This window comes from Mesoplodon densirostris, chromosome 1 (assembly GCF_025265405.1).
Source record: "Mesoplodon densirostris isolate mMesDen1 chromosome 1, mMesDen1 primary haplotype, whole genome shotgun sequence".
In the NCBI taxonomy this organism is placed as follows: domain Eukaryota; kingdom Metazoa; phylum Chordata; class Mammalia; order Artiodactyla; family Ziphiidae; genus Mesoplodon; species Mesoplodon densirostris.
The window spans coordinates 190,399,303-190,419,309 of NC_082661.1; the positions used below are offsets into that span (position 1 = coordinate 190,399,303).

General features: G+C 39.4%; 1 protein-coding gene across 1 annotated transcript; it reads right to left on the reverse strand.

The window, feature by feature from the left end:
* Positions 1 to 15,794: 15,794 nt before the first annotated feature.
* CXCL9 (C-X-C motif chemokine ligand 9) lies at positions 15,795 to 19,889 on the reverse strand. The gene is given in 4 exon segments (XM_060092910.1): positions 15,795 to 15,899; positions 17,134 to 17,218; positions 18,490 to 18,616; positions 19,724 to 19,889. Coding segments are annotated over 4 exon segments (483 nt in total).
* Positions 19,890 to 20,007: the final 118 nt, after the last annotated feature.

Below are 20,007 nucleotides of genomic sequence, written 5' to 3' on the forward strand. Positions count from 1 at the left end.
ATGTAACCAAGGGAAAAGGGTGTGAACTGGATAAAATGTAGTCATGTTGTTTGTTTTAAAATGCAAATGAATTTGTATTTAAAAGCCAACTATTGTTATAACCTTTGTAAGTACTGTTCAGCCAGAGTTTTAAATTCAGATCCTGGTAATTTGAAGAGACTACATTTCCACAGTTTCATGGAGTGCAAAAATAAATATGTGGAGAATGAATTAATGAAATAGAGTGTTTTAATATAAAGAGACACTTGATCACTCACTCTGTTTCAAGCCCTTCACTTGTATTTAATCCTGAGAAGAGCCCTCTAAAATATGTACTATAATTATCCACACTTTGCAGATGAGGAAACAGGTTCAGACAAGTTGACTGCTTAAGTTCATAGCAGGTGAGGAAGCTGGGATTTCAATCCAGGCAGTCTTGATTGTAAACAGATGAGAAAGAAAAATGTAGCCTAACAGTTGTCAGCTGGTAAGCTGGTCTGGCATCAGTAGATGAACCATGGTATTCCCCTGCTTAACATGAGCAATTTAACACAACACCAACTTCAGTCCAGGTCATCTCAGGTCGGAATGAGCCAAAAACAAGGCAACTCTGTAACCACATCTAGGCACAAGCAAATTCAAGCACATTGTGCAAACCACTATTAGTTTTTCTGCCACATTTGGAGAATGACTATTTTATTTATTAATCATTGAATCAGGTACTCGTGAAATTATTAAGAAGTAAATGTAAGCAATAAATCTTTTTTTTAAAAAAACCCTTTCACAGATTTAAATTAAAAACATTGTTTTTGGTTGGTTGGATTAGTAAGAAAAAAGGCATCCTCAAAACAAAACATACTGAAATTATTTAATATAATTCCTGTCAAAATCGTAAGCTTGGGCTTCCCTGGTGGCGCAGTGGTTGGGAGTCCACCTGCCGATGCAGGGGACATGGGTTCGTGCCCCGGTCTGGGAAGATCCCACATGCCGCGGAGCGTCTGGGCCCGTGAGCCATGGCCGCTGAGCCTGCGCGTCCGGAGCCTGTGCTCCGCAATGGGAGAGGCCACAACAGTGAGAGGCCCGCGTACCACAAAACAAAACAAACAAACAAAAAAAAATCGTAAGCTTATGTACTATGAATATTTAAGTCACTAAAATGTGACTTATGAGTAAAACATTCAGGCCATGTCACAAGCTTTTACAGTATTCACAGTCTGTCAGGCACTAGGGTAAGTGTTTTTTTGTGTGCTTTCCCGGTTTTTTTGGCCGTGCCACGCGGCTTGCGGGATCTTAGTTCCCAGACGAAGGATCAAACCCAGCTGGCAGTGAAAGCGCAGAGTCCTAACCACTGGACCAACTAAGTGTTTTCAGTACAAAAATAAATAAGGCGTGGGCATTTACCCTTAGGAAACTCACAGACTAATGAGAGAGAGAAATAGAAAATACTTTTTAAATTATTTATTTATTTATTTATTTATTTTTGGCTGCATTGCGTTTTTGTTGCTGCGCTCAGGCTTTGTCTAGTTGTGGTGCACGGGTTTCTCACTGCAGTGGCTTCTCCTGTTGCAGGACACAGGCTCTAGGTGCGTGGGCTTCAGTGGTTGTGGCACGTGGGCTCAGTAGATGTGGCTCACGGGCTCTAGAGTGTAGGCTCAGTAGTCATGGTACACGGGCTTATTTGCTCCATAACTGCGGGATCTTCCCGGACCAGGGCTCAAACCTGTGTCCCCTGCATTGGCAGGAGGATTCTTAACCACTGTGCCACCAGGGAAGCCCAGAAGTACTCTTAAAATGAATAAATGTGTTCTTACGATAGAGGAGTGGAAGCAATAGGACAACATAGCCAGAGGAATCAGAATGTTTCACAGTTATGGTACCATTTGATTGAAATTCTGGAAGATGAGGAGTTTTTTTGGAGAAGGAAAAGAAAGGCTTTCTACATAAAGAAAGCAACCAGTGTAAAGGTGCAAAGGCTTGAAAAAGTCTGGTGGAATTAAAGGATGACCAGAAGTCTGGGTGTGACTAATGGTTGGGAGGGTTGTGTGCAGCAAGGAAGGAGCTGAGGAAAATGAGTCGAGTGAGGTTATGGAGTCCTGATGATGAAAGGCTTTACATGCTAATCTAAGGAGGGCACATGGGTCTGCTCATTTTACCCCCCAAACACCCTGAAGCAGGATTTTTTTTTGATAGATGAGAAAACTAAGGCTGAGAGTGGCTAACTAAATATGTATCTTTTAAATGTTAAATAATGGCTATATTATATGCAATGCTATGTACATATGTTTAATGTATATTAGTCAGATCAACACCAAGAAAACTCCATATCACTTCTGTATTTAGTCTTGAATTGGCAAAGGAACTTTCCATCTTTTTCTGATCCCCAAATGATTTTTAACCTAAAGTGAATTATTTTAGAAAAGAAACTATTCCTTTATACCTTTGCAAAAGAGAACCTATTATTATAATTATAAAATGGATCATAATATCTGGATTCAAATGACTTAAAAATTTCTTATTTGAAGGAGCCTAGTCTAGAGGACTATTTTAAATTGTTTGCATAAGAAGCACATTCTTTTGACTTATATCTCTACTTGGGGTGCCTTTTTGGTAATAGTCTAGACAGAAGCTTGAGCACCAATCTTGAGCCATTAAATCTTATTCCAAGTACATTAGTAGGAAGGAGGAAGGTGGGGAAGGGCAAAATGGTACACCTCCCAGCTGAACTAGCCCTACAAAATTTCCAAACAATATAGTACTTTTTTTTTCTTGTGGCCGAGTCACTCATGCCTTACAGGATCTCAGTTCCACAACCAGGGATTGAACCCGGGCCACAGCAGTGAAAGACTGGAATCCCAACCACTAGGAAAGCAGGGAACTCCCCCCAAACAATAATGTATAATACTTCTGCATCTATCTCCTTGGTCAGAACTTAGTGAGATGGATAGTACTACAAGCAAGTCTTTGCTGGGTACAATAAGGCTCTGACTAAAGGAAGGAGAGGTCTTGTTTGTTTTGAGGAATAAGGAAAGGCTTCATGAGGATGGATGATGTATTTGAGATGTCTTGAAGGATGTGTACAGTTTTGATGAGAGGATACACAGGGAATAAATAAACAAGAACTCAACTGGGACAGGTAGTAATCTCCATAAGAGTTTATTAGTATAATTTATTTAAGAGAACTTTGTGGCATTCCTTAGGAAATCCTTCCTTCTTTATAAAATGAGAGTGTTGAACAAAGCCAATTCTCATGCCAACCTCATAACTTTATTATACTGCCATGTGGATGTACGGTTCACATGATGATCAACTGAATCTTTCTTCAAATTGATGCTTAAGTATATGCTATTCATTTTACCTTATCCAAAGCAATAATATCTGGGAATGATGGGTTTGATGTGCTGGTTATATTTTCTAAATACACATCAAAATAGGATGGAAAATTCCTGAGCGTAGCTAAGACCAAGTCCTCTGCTTCCACATGAGGTCCCACCCTTTATTTTTTATGCTAATGTCTTTACTTATTTTATAGCTTTATTAAGGTATTAATTTACAAGAAACTGGCCACAAAGTGTACAATTTGATGAGTTTTGATACATGTATGCACCCATGAAATCATCATCACAATCAGGGTAATGAATATATCCATTATTCCCAAGTTTCCTTGTGCTGCACCACCCCAGACAAACACACATCTGCTTTCTGTCACCACAGATAAGTTTGCACTGGCAGAACTTTTATACAAATGGAATCATACAGTATCGATTCTTTTGTGTCAGACTTCTTTCACTTATAATTATTTAAAAATTCATCAATGTTGTATCAGTAGTTTGCCCCTTTTATTTTTTAGTAGTATTCCATCATATGGATATATTGCAATATGTTTATCTGTTCACCTGTTGTTGAATATTTGGGTTGTGTCCAGTTTGGGGCTATCAATATTCGCATTCAATTCTTTCTATGGATATATGTTTCCTTTTCTCTTGGTAAATGCCTAGGGGTGGAACGGCTAGATCACATGATAGGTTTATATTTAACTTGTTAAGAAATGCCAGTTAGTCTTTTGCTTCCATCATTCCACTGAAACTGTTTTTATCAAGATCACCAATCACCTTGATGTTGCTAAGTCCAGTGGTCAGTTTTCATTCTTTAACTTACCTGCAGCATTGGATACAGTTGGTCTCTCCCTCCTTCTAGAAACATATGTGGTAATTGGCCTTCAAATGGTCTCTCTGCTCCTTCCCTTGCCCCTGTTGTGTATTTTCTTGTAGTGGTGGCCAGAGGGATCCTTAAATAGATCCAGTTACTCCTCCAGCTTCCCTTCTCTCTCAGATTTAAAGCTAAAGTCCTTCAGGAACATAGAAGACCATTTATAACCAGACCCCACGTTACCTCTCTGAGCTCCCCTCCCATCACGCCCCCCTTTGTCCACTCTGCACAGGAAAACGGCCTCTTAGCTTCCCTCAACATGTCAAGCCTCAGGGCCTTCACACTTTCTGTCTCCTCTGTCCTAAGCACCACACATCTTGCTCCCTCACTTTCCTGCTCTCTGCTCAAGTGACATCTTATTAGGGAGACTTTGCCTGACCTCCCATCCTGCCTCCCACCCTACACTCCCTTCTCCTGCTTTATTTCTTCCATTACCTTGTAAGCCTCTGGCATAATATGTATTCACTAGCTTAATTGTTTGTTGTCTGTCTTTCTGCACTAGAATATGAGTTTAATAAGTCCCTTTTCTTGTTCACTGCTCTATACTCAACACTTGGTGCAATGCATGGCACATAGTAGGTAATCAGTTAATATTTGTTGAAGGAATGAATAAACAATTTCTAGTCTTCCAATTCTTCAATTGTGTGATTTAAGTAAGAACTTAAAATATCTTAGCTATCTACAGACAAAATTTGTCTCAAAATCAGTGAGTGACTTACATGTGAATTCTAGTTATTGTCTCTCTCATTAGAAACCAATGATGGTGACTGTTCAGAAAAGACAGGCATGTGTCCGTTCTTTTCTAATTAAAAAAATTTTTTAATTGTTAGATTAGCCACTGGAGGGAGCTCATGCTTTTCTTTTTAACAAGAAAATTATACCATTTAACAAAATGACTACATACAAACTCAGCAGGAAACTTGTATTGGAAGAACTTTTAGTTTTCATATTTTCATCAGTTCTTTTAATTTTTTTTTATTGTTCTTTCTTTTCCCTCCTCTTTTTCCAGCTTTATTGTGAGTTTTATCCATAATTCCATCTATCCTTTCCTCCTTGTGGACAGTGAGGACTATTGGGTCGGCCTTTGGACAAATCTATCAACCTCAGATTCAATAGGGACTAATTCCATCATCTTTCTTGGATTTTTTCTCTTAAACCACCGTAGCCAAGTTCTTAAAGTCAAAATGTTTCTCAAGAACCAGCTAATGGTTTATATATTCTATGTGGTTACACTTAAACCTGAAAGCATGATTTCAGTTGGCTTTGAGCGAATGATTTTGTGAATAGAGAGGAGATAACCAGCTCCTTTGTAGGTAGACCACTGCACATTGTAGCACCATTTAATCTCAGAATGGGTAACAGAAACAAAGACTTGCTTTTATCCTTTTGCCAGATTTCTTGGGTGTGCCAGCTGAACCTGATGCTGTTCACTGCCTTATTCTGTAAAAATCTACTGTTACTGCTGGATTAATTTAGACTGTGTAAGACTATTAATGTGATTGACTTTGGGTGTTTCTGATTTTCACTGATTAAGAAATTTTCCCTCTTGGGGCCCCAAATCTCCTGATACCATTACATCATTTTTCTATTTCATGGGAAATAGGGTAGGCTGTGGATGGTATTTTTAAAGTTTTTAAGCAAGATATAAGATTTTGGGGTCCTTTTTCAAAAGACAAGTTACAATAAGGGGAGAGAACACGTAATGTGTGTAAATTCCCTGTTTCTTTCTTTGCTTTTGTTTTTTTTCTTTGCTTCTAAATCATACTTGCTTGCTTTTTAAAAAATTTCTATAAGTTTTTAGGAAGAAAGCTGTTCCTCTGTAACCCAAATGACAGGAAAGTTGTGGAGGGATGTCCTCGAGGATCTACAACCTCAAGGATCTTATTTATTTCAGGAAATAAATAAAAGTGGTAAGACCACCTCTCTCTCCTCCCCTGAAACGTTCTCCTGGTTATATCCTCAGAGTCTCAGTTACAAAAGGAATAACATCCCCTCTTTTGGCTATCCCCAACCTGAGGGACCCACAGGGGTAACTGGACAATTGGAAAATCCCACCAGCAGGCAGAAAGATAGAGCAATGTGAGAACTACCTGGACATCACTTGGCATTGCTCTTGATAGGGAATAAAGAAAGAACGAAACCTTTTTCGAGTCTTGTAATTTCCATCTCATGTTATCAAAATAATCTAAGACTGGAGAAGTGGGCTTCTCACATTTCGTCAGTCCTAAACTAGTTCCCCATGGCAGTTTATCTTAAAATACAAATATATTTAAAGGAGTACAGGGAACATCATTGTAAAAGGTGGTCAAGTTAAGGTATCCAATTAGCAAAAACTGTGGTGTACTGGGCAGAAAGCTGAAAAGGGATAATGTTTGGGGAGCCCTTAGAGAAACCTTAGAGATCATAGTCTCTCATGCTTCAGTTTGCAGATGAAGAAGAGGCCATGAGACTTAAGGCTACACAGCCCATTGGAAATTCCCTGGCGGTGCAGTGGTTAGGACTCCCTGATTCCACTGCATGGGGCATGGGTTCGATCCCTGGTCGGGGAACTAAGATCCTGCATGCTACAAGGAGCTGCCAAAAAAAAGGAAAAAAAAACAATTTTTAAAAAGGCTACATGGCTCATGAGTGGCAGGATCAGAAATATCTCCCAGTCTCTTGGTTTTGAGGCTCTTGGTTGTCCTTCCATCTGGAAGGTTTCTCCCAGTGTTAAAAGTCTGTGTTTGGGGTTATAGGAGGTAATCATAAAGATAATAGAAGCTAATATTTATAGATTAAAATAAAAAGTATATTATATGTAACCTGTGTCATTTGGGCTCTCTGGGAAGCAGGCACTGAGACAGAATCAGATGTGCAAGAGGTTTATTGGTGGGACCCTTTATAAAAATAAAAGTGGGAGGAAGCAGAATTGAGCAGAGACTGCCTCAGACTTGGATACAGATCTGTCAAAGTTTTAGTCAATCCAGTGGGGAGCTCCTGATGAAAGACTGCCCATCTGGGCGGAAACGACCAGGCCCTAGTATTTCTTCTATACTCAGTCATTGGCTGGAGGCTGCCCAGTAAGAGCGTGGTCTCAAAATCTGGGGTGAGTCCAAGGTGTTGCTGTTGCTTGTGGTCAGCTAACCACTCTTATTGCAGCTGAACAGCAAGTTCTTTGTTGAAGGGTGATCCAAGCAGCACACCTCCATGGCTGCCACATAACCCAAGCAGCCCGAAGTTCTCTGTTTGTCTGGAGTTACCTTCAATATCCAAATAAAGTGACTTAATTCCCCCAATTATGAGAAATCTAAAATCGTTCCTAATATTTTCAGAGTCCCAGCCAGGCTGGCATTTAAAACTGAATATTTAAGAAAAAAACAAATGTCATGAAGAACCTAGGGGTAAAACAGAAATAAAGACACAGACCTACTTAAGAATGGACTTGAGGATATGGGGAGGGGGAAGGGTAAGCTGTGACAAAGTGAGAGAGAGGCATGGACATATATACAGTACCAAACGTAAGGTAGATAGCTAGTGGGAAGCAGCCGCATAGCACAGGGAGATCAGCTCTGTGCTTTGTGACCGCCTGGAGGGGTGGGATAGGGAGGGTGGGAGGGAGGGAGACACAAGAGGGAAGGGATATGGGAACAGATGTATATGTTTAACTGATTCACTTTGTTATAAAGCAAAACTAATACACCATTATGAAACAATTATACTCCAATAAAGTTGTAAAAAAATTAAAAACAATAAAATAAAAACAAATAAAATAAAAAAATAAGTATATCTGCTCAAAAGAAAAAAAACTGAATGTGTAAGGCAGGGAGGGATAAACTGGGAGATTGGGATTGACATGTACACACTACTATATATAACATAGATAACCAATAAAAACCTGCTATATAGCACAGGGAACTCTACTCAATACTCTGTAATGGCCTATACAGTATGGGAAAAGAATCTTAAAAAAAAAAAAGAGAGGATATATGTATATATATATATATATATATATATATATATAAAACTGATTCATTTTGCTGTACACCTGAAACTAACACAACATTGTAAATCAACTATACTCCAATAAAATTTTTTGAAAAACAAACTGTGTTACACAGCAGTGTTTTAAAGCTGGTCATCCCTTAGATGTTCATCTTTTTGGTTAATTCTAAATAGTTTTACCAAAACGGAATAGCAATTTTTGTCCCCACTAACAGTGCATGAGAGTTCCTGTTGCTGTGCACTGTCATAGACAAGCCATATTGTCTGTTTTATCAATTTTAGCCATTTTGGTGGGTATGTAGTCATATATTGTTACAACTTCCATTTTTATTTAATTAACTATAAATAAAGTAAGTATAGTAAGTAAATCAACTATACTCCAATAAAAATTATAAAAAAAAAAGCAAACAAGCAAGCTGGTCATCCCACCAAAGGAAATTTCTCACTGGTCTTCTATACCTTTACTCCAGCCTCCTGCCATTTTTACAGTGGCATTTTACTCCCATCTCCTTCTTCTGCCTCTCTTTTTGCTGTTCCAGAATTCCCAACACCCTGCCTAGCTGCCAGAGGTAATTTCTATTCCCTTACTATTCAGGGAAATTTATCTTGCATTTGCTTTAACTTCCATTCCATAAAAACCCCCAGCCAGTCTGGCCCTCATCAAAGTCTCCAAACAAGAGACATCTGCCTTGAGGTATGTTCTGCTGCTTTTAATATTGTAGAAGTGATTGCTGGCATTACTCTTTCTAAGTAACAACACTTTTTCCCTCTCTGTTAATAACTTACTTTGTCATTTCTCCTCTCACACTTATAGATTTTGATGTTAGTTCCTCCTTCTGTTGGAAGTTCAGGTTGTCTACTCAGATGGTTAAGAAAAGCTGATGGTAGGTGGCTGGGCCCACTTGGTCCTACACTCTACACAGAAGGCAGAGGCCATGGCCTCATTCCCTGAAGATAGAGGTCCCAGCAACTTTTTTCTTTTTTTTAAGCAAAAAAATTCCTTATGAAAATAGTCAACTTGAAACAGTAAAGTGAAATAGTATATTTAAAGGATGAGATTTTAAAATTTGTATAGCAAACTTTTCTTTTTTAATTAATTAATTAATTGATTGATTGATTATTTTGGCTGTGTCGGGTCTTCATTGCTGCGTGCAGGCTTTCTCTAGTTGTAGTGAGCAGGGGCTACTCTTCATTGCAGTGCGCGGGCTTCTCATCGCAGTGGCTTCTCTTGTTGCACAGCGTGGGCTCTAGGTGCACAGGCTGCAGTAGTTGTGGCACGCAGGCGCAGTAGTTGTGGCACGCAGGCTCAGTAGTTGTGGCTCGCGGGCTCTAGAGCAAAGGCTCAGTAGTGGTGGCGCACGGGCTTAGTTGATCCGTGGCATGTGTGATCTTCCCAGGCTAGGGCTCGAACCCGTGTCCCCTGCATTGGCAGGTGGATTGTAAACCACTGTGCCACCAGGGAAGTCCATTATATAGCAAACTTTTAAAGAAAGCAAATAGTTATGTATTATAGAACTTGACACCTTTCCCTGTAATCTTTTACCAATTTGCCCCAGTTCACACTCTCATTCACAGACTTAGGTTTGATTACTCATTTGTGATTTACTTACTTCCTTAAAATGTAGGATCAAAAACTCTCCTGGGAACTTTAAATTAACTTGCCTCAAAATGCCTCAGGTGACTGCCTAGAAGCTAATTAACTCCTTATATGTAAGAAAGGTTGCTTGTGTTCCCTTCTCACCTAATTTCATCCTCTCTATACCAGCCAAAATACAGTGACCATATTCTAAAGCACCTATGATTGCAGTTTCTCTCTTTATCTTCCTTTCTAATAAGAAAGCAACTTTGCACCTTCCTAGGAGGGATAAAGGAACCTCAAATAGCTTTCTCCTAATTAACTGACCGAGAGATCACTGGCATTTCAGTTTAAACATATAGCTTACAGATTTAATATTTTCACTGAATACCCATTGCTCTAATATATAAATTTTGTTCTGATACGAACTGATTTCTGGTATAGCAAAATAATTTAAATTTTAAATCAGAGAACAATTCCTAAGAGTTAGGGTCACTTTACAACAGGGCAGTCACAGGGAGAGGAATTCAGTGTGACTGGGAGCATTCTGGGATGGAAAAGCAAGAGTTGAATCATATATAGGTGGGAATCAGTTAGATGGGGGTGGGAGGTGAGTGGAGCAGGTGAATAAAAGAGCATGAGCAAAGCTGAAGGCAGAAGTGAGCATGGTAAGTTTAGATGTCATGACAAGAGTAGTTCAGATTGATTTGGAAAAGACATGAAAGAAAATTTAAGGTAAAGCATATGTCAATCAACTGAAAAAATACATATTAAGTGCTTCCTAAGTGCCAGGCACTGCTCTAGACACTATAGATGCAGTGGTGAAGAGAATAAACTTTTCTGCAGTCAAGAAAATTATTGTTTGTTGTGGGGTGGGGGACAGGAAATAGCTATATAAATATTTTTAAAAGATAATTTTAGATTGTGATGAAGTTAGATTGATTTATCTGATAAAAGAGAATGAAACAGACCATAGCTACCAGATTTTTAAAAATCGTATGCCTTCTAGGTAAAATTGGAACAGGCATCCCCTGTATGGATGTTTTATTCTTTTGTTAGTTTGTTTGCATTATTATTATTACCTTCCACATGAATTTCTTAGTAGGAATCTTTTTCTTTTTTAAGAAACATTTATTTATTTATTTGGCTGCATCAGGTCTTAGTTGCGGCATGCATGTGGGTTCTAGTTCCCTGACCAGGGATTGACCCCGGGCCCCAAGCATTGGGAGCGTGGAGTCTTAACCACTGGACCACCAGGGAAGTCCGCTTAGGAATCTTTTAAAGCCACTTGCCCATTTTTGTCAAGATTGGCTTAGTTAGCAGTCTGTCTTATTATCCTCATGATCCTGGTTCTAGTTTAGAGTTAGCCATAGAGGACTGTGCCCACATAAGTGGCAACCCATTGTTGCAAAGTGAAGAAAGTGACTGAATGAGGGCACGTGTCAATCCCTCTCAGGTAAGGAAGTCTCACTTTTTCCACAGGAAATCAGTATGTGACACAGGCTCACCTGACAAATGCATTGAGCGAAACTGCCAGTATCAATTGCTGACTTCAGATTTATAGTAAATCTTCACTTCTTTCTTATTTTTCAGACAAAATATGTTATAAATACTCTAATTTTATCTACCCCATAGGGTGTACACATCCCACTTTGGAAAGCACTACAACAGACAGGGTCTGGGGAGAGGATGGTTATTTCACTAAGGGTGATAAGGGAAGGAGACTGTGAAGTGACACTGAAGCTGAAATTCAAATGAAGAGGCAGGAACAGCTGTGCAAAGAAGAGTGCTTCGGGCACAGGTGTATCAGTTAGGGAAGCAGAGTCGCCCTGAATATTAAGGGATTAGAGGATTTACTATAGGAGTCAGATGTTACACAGATGAGGGAGGATCTTGGGAAATGAAAGTCTGGGAGGATAGTCAAGGGACTGGAGAAAGATTCACTGACCAAACTTTCAGAAGCACTGGGACAGTTATACACATAAGGGTTTGTGAGAAAAATCCAAGAAGCTAAGACTGTCCAGCTGCCAAACTGGGATTGCTAGGGACCTATGGGAAGCTATTGCTCCTATGTAACTAGTGCCTCTCTAGGTCCACTTCCAAGCCTCTGGTGGAGGACCTGGGACCGTTGTTGGTCAAAAGGCCACCAGTCATGAAGACAAAGTGAACTCAGAGGAGAGCAAGTGCAAGCTGGGATCCACAGGATCCACCGTGTCTGTCACTATATCTAATCAAGAGTAATGGCCGGGCTTCCCTGGTGGTGCAGTGGTTGAGAGTCTGCCTGCTGATGCAGGGGACACGGGATCGTGCCCCCGTCCGGGAAGATCCCACATGCCGCGGAGCGGCTGGGCCCGTGAGCCATGGCCGCTGAGCCTGCGCGTCCAGAGCCTGTGCTCCGCAACGGGAGAGGCCACAACAGTGAGAGGCCCGCGTACCGCAAAAAAAAAAAAAAAAAAAAAAAAAGTGTAATGGCCACTCCTTCACTTCTGCCTTCCAAAATCTTACACACATACCTCTTTGGCTAACTGTAACCTAGAACCTCACAGGGAAGAGGATTTTGGGAAACAGAGCTCCCAGCTTAACCAACTTGATATAGCACAACCCAGCCTAGCAGGGAACAGCATATGCAGAGGCCCTGAGAAGGAAATGAACTCAGTGTACTTCAGAGTTAGAAAGGAGGTGAGGCTGAGGCTCAATAAGTGATGGGAAGAATGAAGGCAGCGTGGTCAGGGAAGCAGGCAGAGCCTAACTCGTGTAGGGCTTGGTAGGCCTTGGTATGTATGACTCAATCCTAAATTACAGGATTTTAAGTAAGGTGGCAGTCTTCTGTGAATGATGCTTTGAAAGGATCATTCTGGCTGTCATGAATGGTAAGGAAGCAAGAGAAAAGTTGAGAAAAAGAAGCAGCAGAGAAAAGAGTAAGCTCTTGAGGTAGCCTAGGAAAGAGACATTGATGGCCTGGACTATGGGTATAAAAATATAGATACAGAGAACTGGTCAGGCAGGCTTTTGATCTCATTTCTCCAACCTCTTTTTTCAGTCCTGGAAACATCTCTCTGTGTGTATGAGATGTGAAACACCCTCTATTGCGAAGAAAGTGCAGCAGAGGTAAATGGTCGGGGGAGGCTGGGACTGACCCTGAGGACTTGCTATGCACCAAGATCTATGCTGGGCCTGTTCCTCACAACAATCATGGAGGAGGAACTTGGTGTACAGGGAGGTTAAAAAGTGTGCTTGAACCAAGGTCACACAGCTAATAAGTGGGGGGGGATTGATCTTAACTCAGATATCTCAGAAGCCAGAATCTTAGCTCTCTCCACAGCATACTGCTGTGTCTCAGGTTAAGGTCCTTGTGGACTCTGTCATGTTCACCATCAGCAGCTGCTACCTGCCCAAATATCACACATATCTGGCCTCTCAGTGTATCTCAAACGTACAAGGCTGGTAGTCTCTGTCCACTCCCAACCTTCTTAGAGACTCCATACTGCATAATACCTCCAGCCCAAGTTTTCTGGACTCTGGAATAACTTATCCTATGTTTGGGTCTCCATAACTCCTTGAGGCTTTATAATATTTAAACATATATAGTTTTAGGTTATGGAAAAGAGTCAGGACATTTTTGGTCTCCTGGGTATATTTCTTATTGGAATAGCATTGCCCTTGAGGATTAGGAAATAAATTGCATTCCGCATAAACTCTTGTTAAGTCAATGTTTTTATAAGGTATTGTCAGATTTTACGCTGAAGTTTTTTTATGTCTCCAAAGAGCACTTTAAAGAGCTTCCATGTCTTTATCTCAATTACACTTTATTTGAGATGAAACCAAATGAATAAGGACACATGAGAATTACTGTTACACGTGCAGTAGTTGAGGTACATGTCTGAGACATTTAAAAATCAAGACTTGTTTTCTGATCAGTGGTGCATTTATTGATAGCATTGTCTTTTAACAAAGAAACTATTTCAAAGTACAGGGTATATATGTCAATACTGCTTTGCACTTAATTATTTGTTTAGATAGTGTACATGTATATATAAATGATGAATGATTATCATGTATATATATGCCATAGCTACTTAGTCAAAACATGTGGTCTTTGGGTATCAGTTATACACTGTCCACTTTACCAGTGAGATGCAAGGTAACTGGGTCAGACTCTCAGACTATGAAACATTTAGATTTTTCAGGGGGAGTTACATGAAAGGAGCTAAAGAGTTTCATGATTAGTTAAGCTGTTGTTTGGGATCACCACTGGAAAGCACTGAAAATCATCTGCAGTGTAAGGAGTGACAAAAATTGGGAAAGTAGGCATAGATTTAAATGCTGGCCAAAGACATTCTCTCTTACACAGTTCTCAGAATCTCCTCTTTAAGAGGGTTTTCAAGCCCTGCAGAGGCTAACTGGGCACCAGCCATGCTTCCAATAACAGGATTTACTGCTCCCTCTAGCTCTTGGTAACTTAATATCCCCTTTCTTCATGAGAGCTGGTGTGGTAATCGATAACGACAATACTTTACAAACTTTGAAACAAGTTAAACTGACAGTGAAATTCATATCTACCTAAAATGAGTTTTTGAAACGATCTTGGTGGCTTTCTCATAAGATCATAGAAAAGTGAGGCTTGTCAGGAATGGTATTGAAGGAATTTTTGTATTGGGTGGGGAAAGGCTGGGCACTGGGTGATCTCTAAAGCCCCTTCCCATTGTAAGATTCTATGATTCTAAGTATCCTGTATGCTTAATGACAACAGTTTAGAATATCCATAAGTGATTTAAACATTTCCTTTTTATCTTTTGGAGAGGCCAAGTTAACATCCTGTCAGAAGAAAACAAGGATGTTGCATCACCCCCAGTCCCCAAAGTGATAATGGCCTGAGGATAATGAGTAGAAGATGTTACCAGGGGTTAGATAAATGGAGTAGCCAATAAATAGCCAGCTCCTGCTTTGAGGAGATGGTCTGGTTGCCCTCCTACCTGTAACAACTGCAATCAACAAATTATTTGAAACCTAGTTCCACAGTATATTAGGCACAGTGGCAGATTCGGGGGAATAAACTGTGTCCCCTGCCCTCAAGGAGCTGACAATCTTGTTGGAGAGTTAAAATTAACAGACAAAAAATAATTAGAAAACAACTAAGTGCTCACCTGTATGGTACTGAACACAAGTGAAATAGGAGTTTTAAAATAATCCAAGTATTCAGAAGATTTTATTTAAGAGGCAGGATTAAAATGAGCTTCAAAGACTGAATCAAGTGAGGATGAGTGAAGAGAAGGAGGTATTTCTGTGGGGTGTTGGGGAAAGAGTGAGAAAGCAGTAGACGCAGGTGAGTGAGAGCGTGACCTGTATAGCAGAGGGGGCAGGCACTGAATTGTGGTAGGAGGGTGAGGAACTGGCTTGACTGAAGCAGAGGCAACAGTGAGGAATAAAGCGGTTACCCTGGCGGGCAAGATGGAGTCACATGGCCTCAAAACCAGACAGAAGGTTCTGAAAGCCAATTGCTAGTGTTCTCCAGTGGTGATCCCCAGAAACAACAAGCACGAATATCTCAGATGCATTGTATGAGAGGCCCACAGGCAGATTCAAATACAGATACTGATGGCTATGGCAGCTTGGTGAGGTCCAGCTCGATTCCAAACTGCTCCGCTTACCAGCATGCTGCCGGGCTGGGGCCTGCTGACGTGTGCCTCAGGATATTCTCTGGGGTCCTGGGAAGCCTACAGCTGTTCTCCCAGGCAGCTCTTGTGTGTGGGATGTGGTTGTGAGGACATTTGTTCAGATGTGGGCGTTACTGAGATTGTGGGCTTAAGCATGATGAAATTCAGTTGGTCAGAGGTGGAAGAACAAAGACAAACTCTAGCCTCTAACAATTCTTCACATTTGGATTTTAAAAGCAACTTTCTACCTTTAATTACAATTTCAAAATAATGCTTTACATTTTCTAGTTCAAATAATCAACAAGGTATGTATTAAGATGCCATTCCTTTTTGGAATTATTTCAGTATAGTTAAAAAGAAACTTTTAAACACAAAATACTTGCTGGTAAAATGGTAGCTCATGTAGTCTTCTTTTGAGGAGGATGTAGAGATTTTTTAGCTTTTGGAAGTTTCTTGTTTTTTTTATATTTTTTCCCTTTCTTTTGCTTTTTCTTTTGGTTGACCTGTGAGGAGACAGAAAAAAAAAGGGTAATGTTTCTCTATCTTACCATTTTTCCTTCCTTATATATTATATTTGGACTCTCCAGACTGTGGTCTTCCTTTATCCTCGGAACCAGTTTAAAGCCGCTTCAGTCTCAGAGGGGCTCTTTTTGATTCTATCTCACTCACTTTGATGCGGAGGCAGTAGCCTTCTGACTGGTTCTCTTTTGTCCATTTTCTGGGCTCATTACTACCCCCACTCCAATCTTGCTTATGACCCACCTGTACCAACTATAGTTTTCTGAGGTTGGTACTATTATCATCCAATGTTTACCGATGAGGAGACTGAGGCTCGGAGCGGGTGACTTGCCCAAAGTTGCACAACTAGTATGTGGCAGAACTGCTAGTCTGTCAGAGTCCAGAACCAAGCGCCCAACTACCTATTCTGTGGCCCTCTTCACACTTAACCCCTTAGCACACCATGCAGGATTCTTCCCCCTTGCCTGGTCTACTTTTCTATCTCAATCCCTTCACTCCCTCCACACAAACTCCAGCCACATTACCCGGGGTTCCTGGAGCACAGTGAGCTCTCTCATGATTCTAGTCTTGTTTTTCATGCTGTCCTTACCCTCCTGGTGAACTACTTATCCTTCAAGACCCAAATCAAATGTCACCTGATATGAAAAGTCTTCCTTAACCCTTTCTTCCTGTTCCCTCACTTCTGGCAAAGTTAATTACTCCTTCTTCTATTATCTTCAAGATTCTTGTACATATATTTATTTTATATTTTTCACATTGTACTATAATTAGTTGTTAGCAAATTTGCTACAGCAGGAAGGGACTTTATCTTATTACCTTTTTTTTTTTTGGTTGTGCTATGCGGTAGTTCTCCAACCAGGGATTGAACCCGGGCCCTGGCAGTGAAAGTGCCAAGTCCTAACCACTGGACCACCATGGAATTCCCTACCTTATTTCCTTTCTATCCTCACTGTCTACCATTCAATACACATTTATTGTATTGGATAAGAAAGACAAGCTCCCTACCCTCATGGAACACACATTCTAGTGGGAGAGATAGACAAGTGATACTGTAAGCAGGACTACCATTACACCTCAAGGTGATGACATCATTCTATGAAAGAAATAGGAGCACAATAACATGAATGAAGAATGTATCTTTAAAGGAACCACATGATTCTTTGTCTTCCAAAGTTAATTTCTCAAAGAAAGAAAATTTTGTTCCTTTTTTTCACCAACCTGTTTCTCCCACTCTTTAATCAATTCTTTCACATCTGTTGAATCTGGGTTTAGACAGGTTTGATCCCCGTTCTTCATTGTAGCACTACCAAAGAAATAGCAACAAGATTTTTTTTTTACTTTTAATAATTTAAATGCTTCATCTTATCCACAGAATTCAATTCCCCAATTAAAAATGTATTTGTGTCATCACCATAAGCATCTGAGACTTCCAGTCTTTTTCCTACCTTTTCATTTTTTAAGTGACTGAGGGGACTTAGATACATTTCTAGGATAGCACATAACTCTAAATTTAAAAAAATCCAACAGTATATGCAATAGGAGAAACTTAAATCTAAGGATAATATTGGTTCTGTTATGCTGGAAAAAGCTATTTATGTTTAAGTGAAAATATAAAATAGAAAAGTTGCCAATATATCTACTTTCTTTTCCCCCAAAACAATGAAAATGAGCATGAATTTTGCTAAATTTTCTTGTGAAACAACTTAAAACATAAATAAAATGTTTTCCTAAGACAAGATTAACAGACTGGTTGAATTTTTAAAATTACATCAGACTCTCCAGGAACATTTAAAGACTTTTTTCTTTAATTTCTGTCTAATCTAAGAATAAGAGTAGTCATTCTATACATCATCCTTGATTTAGGTTTCAAAAAACTTACAATAGGCCTATCCTTTAATCTAGCAATTCTAATCTCTAGAAGGGTATTACTAATAGGAAAGAATTAAAGATACAATATTGCTACAATAGCAGTTTGTTTTCAATAGCAAAAAAAATTGGAAATAACCTACATTTAGGTGTTGGTCATATAGTTATGGTACGTCCACATGACAGAATAAAATTTGGCCATTAAAATTGACATTATTAGGAAAAAATGATGTTATTACAGAAGATTTACTGACAGGAAATGTTCATTATATAGTGTTAATGTAAAAGCAGATTACAAAACAGTATGTAGTGTATGATTTTATTTTTGTGTACATATATTGTGTGTATAAATATATATATATAGTTAGTGTCTATATATGTACACACAAAGCCAATGAGGGAGATTTGGAAGACTATATGCAGAGAGCTTAACACTACCTATCACTAAATGGTAGGATTGTAGACGATTTTTAATTTCTTCTTTTGGGTTATTTACATTAAACATTTTCTACAATGAACATGTCATCTTTGGTTCCTAATCTCTACCAGAAATTTCTTGTTTTTTTTAGAAGAAAAGGAAGAAGTAGACCGGATTTATGGAGGGGCAACTATCTGCATTTTAAGTGTCTGAATGGGCAAGTATTCTGAGGGTAATACTCACACTAAACTTATTGCTGGAGCATATGTGTTGGATGAGTTTTTACTTACATGATTTCAGTTTTCTCACAAGAAGGGCTTGGGGCAAATTGTTTAAGGTCCTTTAAGGATTTTGAATGGATCCTTCCCGGGCTGGTGTTGATGCAGGAACAGCGTCCATTCCTCATTGTTGGAATTCCTAAGGGAAAAAGAGAGGTAGACAACATCGATTTAGACCAATGTCTCAATTTAGGCGATCCACCCAAATGATACATTTGACTTAGTCATGATTATTACTATCATTTACTGAGTGTCTGTTAATCATTACCACGAGATTTTGAGTAGGTGTTATCTCCGTTTTATAGATAAACAATCCAAGGTTCAGAGAAGTTAAGTAAAAAACAAAGCCTTTCAGCTTTTAGGGGACAAGTGCAGGGTCTCAGCTCAGGTTTCTTTGGGTCCAAAGGCATTACTCTTAACTACCATATTTTACAACCTTAGGAAAAGGGATTTTTATAATATTCAATAAATGTCTATCACAGGTCAGATACACAGATACCTAATTCATGTGTGCTATGCAGACGATAGTATCTCAAGCAACTCCCAAAGCCATTTTTTATCTGACCTTAGTGAAATGGAGTTGGTACTCGTTTCAACAAAAAGCTCCACTTACAATAACTAATTACCACCACCATCCTGATTTTTCCCACTGCCTTGGTTTTCAGTAGCACTTTAAACTTTTGAAAATTCTTTAAAATACACTATCTTCATTCCTTAATTTTTTCATTTATTCAACATACATTTACTCAGTACTTCCTATATGCCATACATTGTATAGTAGGTAGAAAAAGCATAACTATAAAATTTCCATTTTACAGCTGAGGAAACTGAAGTCTAGAAAAGTTCATTAATTTGCCCCAAATAACAAAGGTAGTTAGTAAACAGATTAGGGACAACCTCTCTGATTATTGGATACTTAATTAGTTAACCACAGACATACTTATCAAGAAACACTGTCAGGGTGACAAAAATAATTTAGGAGACAAAGTCTTCCATCTCATTATCACTCAGTTCAACAAACATTTATTGAACACTTACTCTGTGCCAGGAATTCACACACATGGACTGAGAAGACTTGTATTTGACTTGGCAGGTCCAAGATATGAACTTTGGATAATTGACCAAAACTGACTCACATCACTTTCTGATGCACACAAAGCAGTTACCTTTACTGGCAAATCAAGAGACTTTTCTAGCAGTTCACATCTCTGAGTTTACTAACCCAATATAACTCAGACTCCCTTACCTTGAACTCCAGTCAGAGTCAGGAAGATGATACCCAAAAGGAGAGGAACACCACTTTTCTTCATAGTGGTAGAATGGAGTCGCTCCTGTATTTGTTCTACTGAGTCACTCCTGTATTAGATTTTAAGCCTGAGAAATTCTTTAGAGAACATGCTCTTGGAAATCATATTTATTTAGGGAATCCATTTCCCTCCTAAAATCTGATTGGCTGGTTGTCTTAGCTGATCCAGCTAAACTGACCACAAACTTAATTGTGCTGGGGGAAACCCTACTCTCTGATCCAAG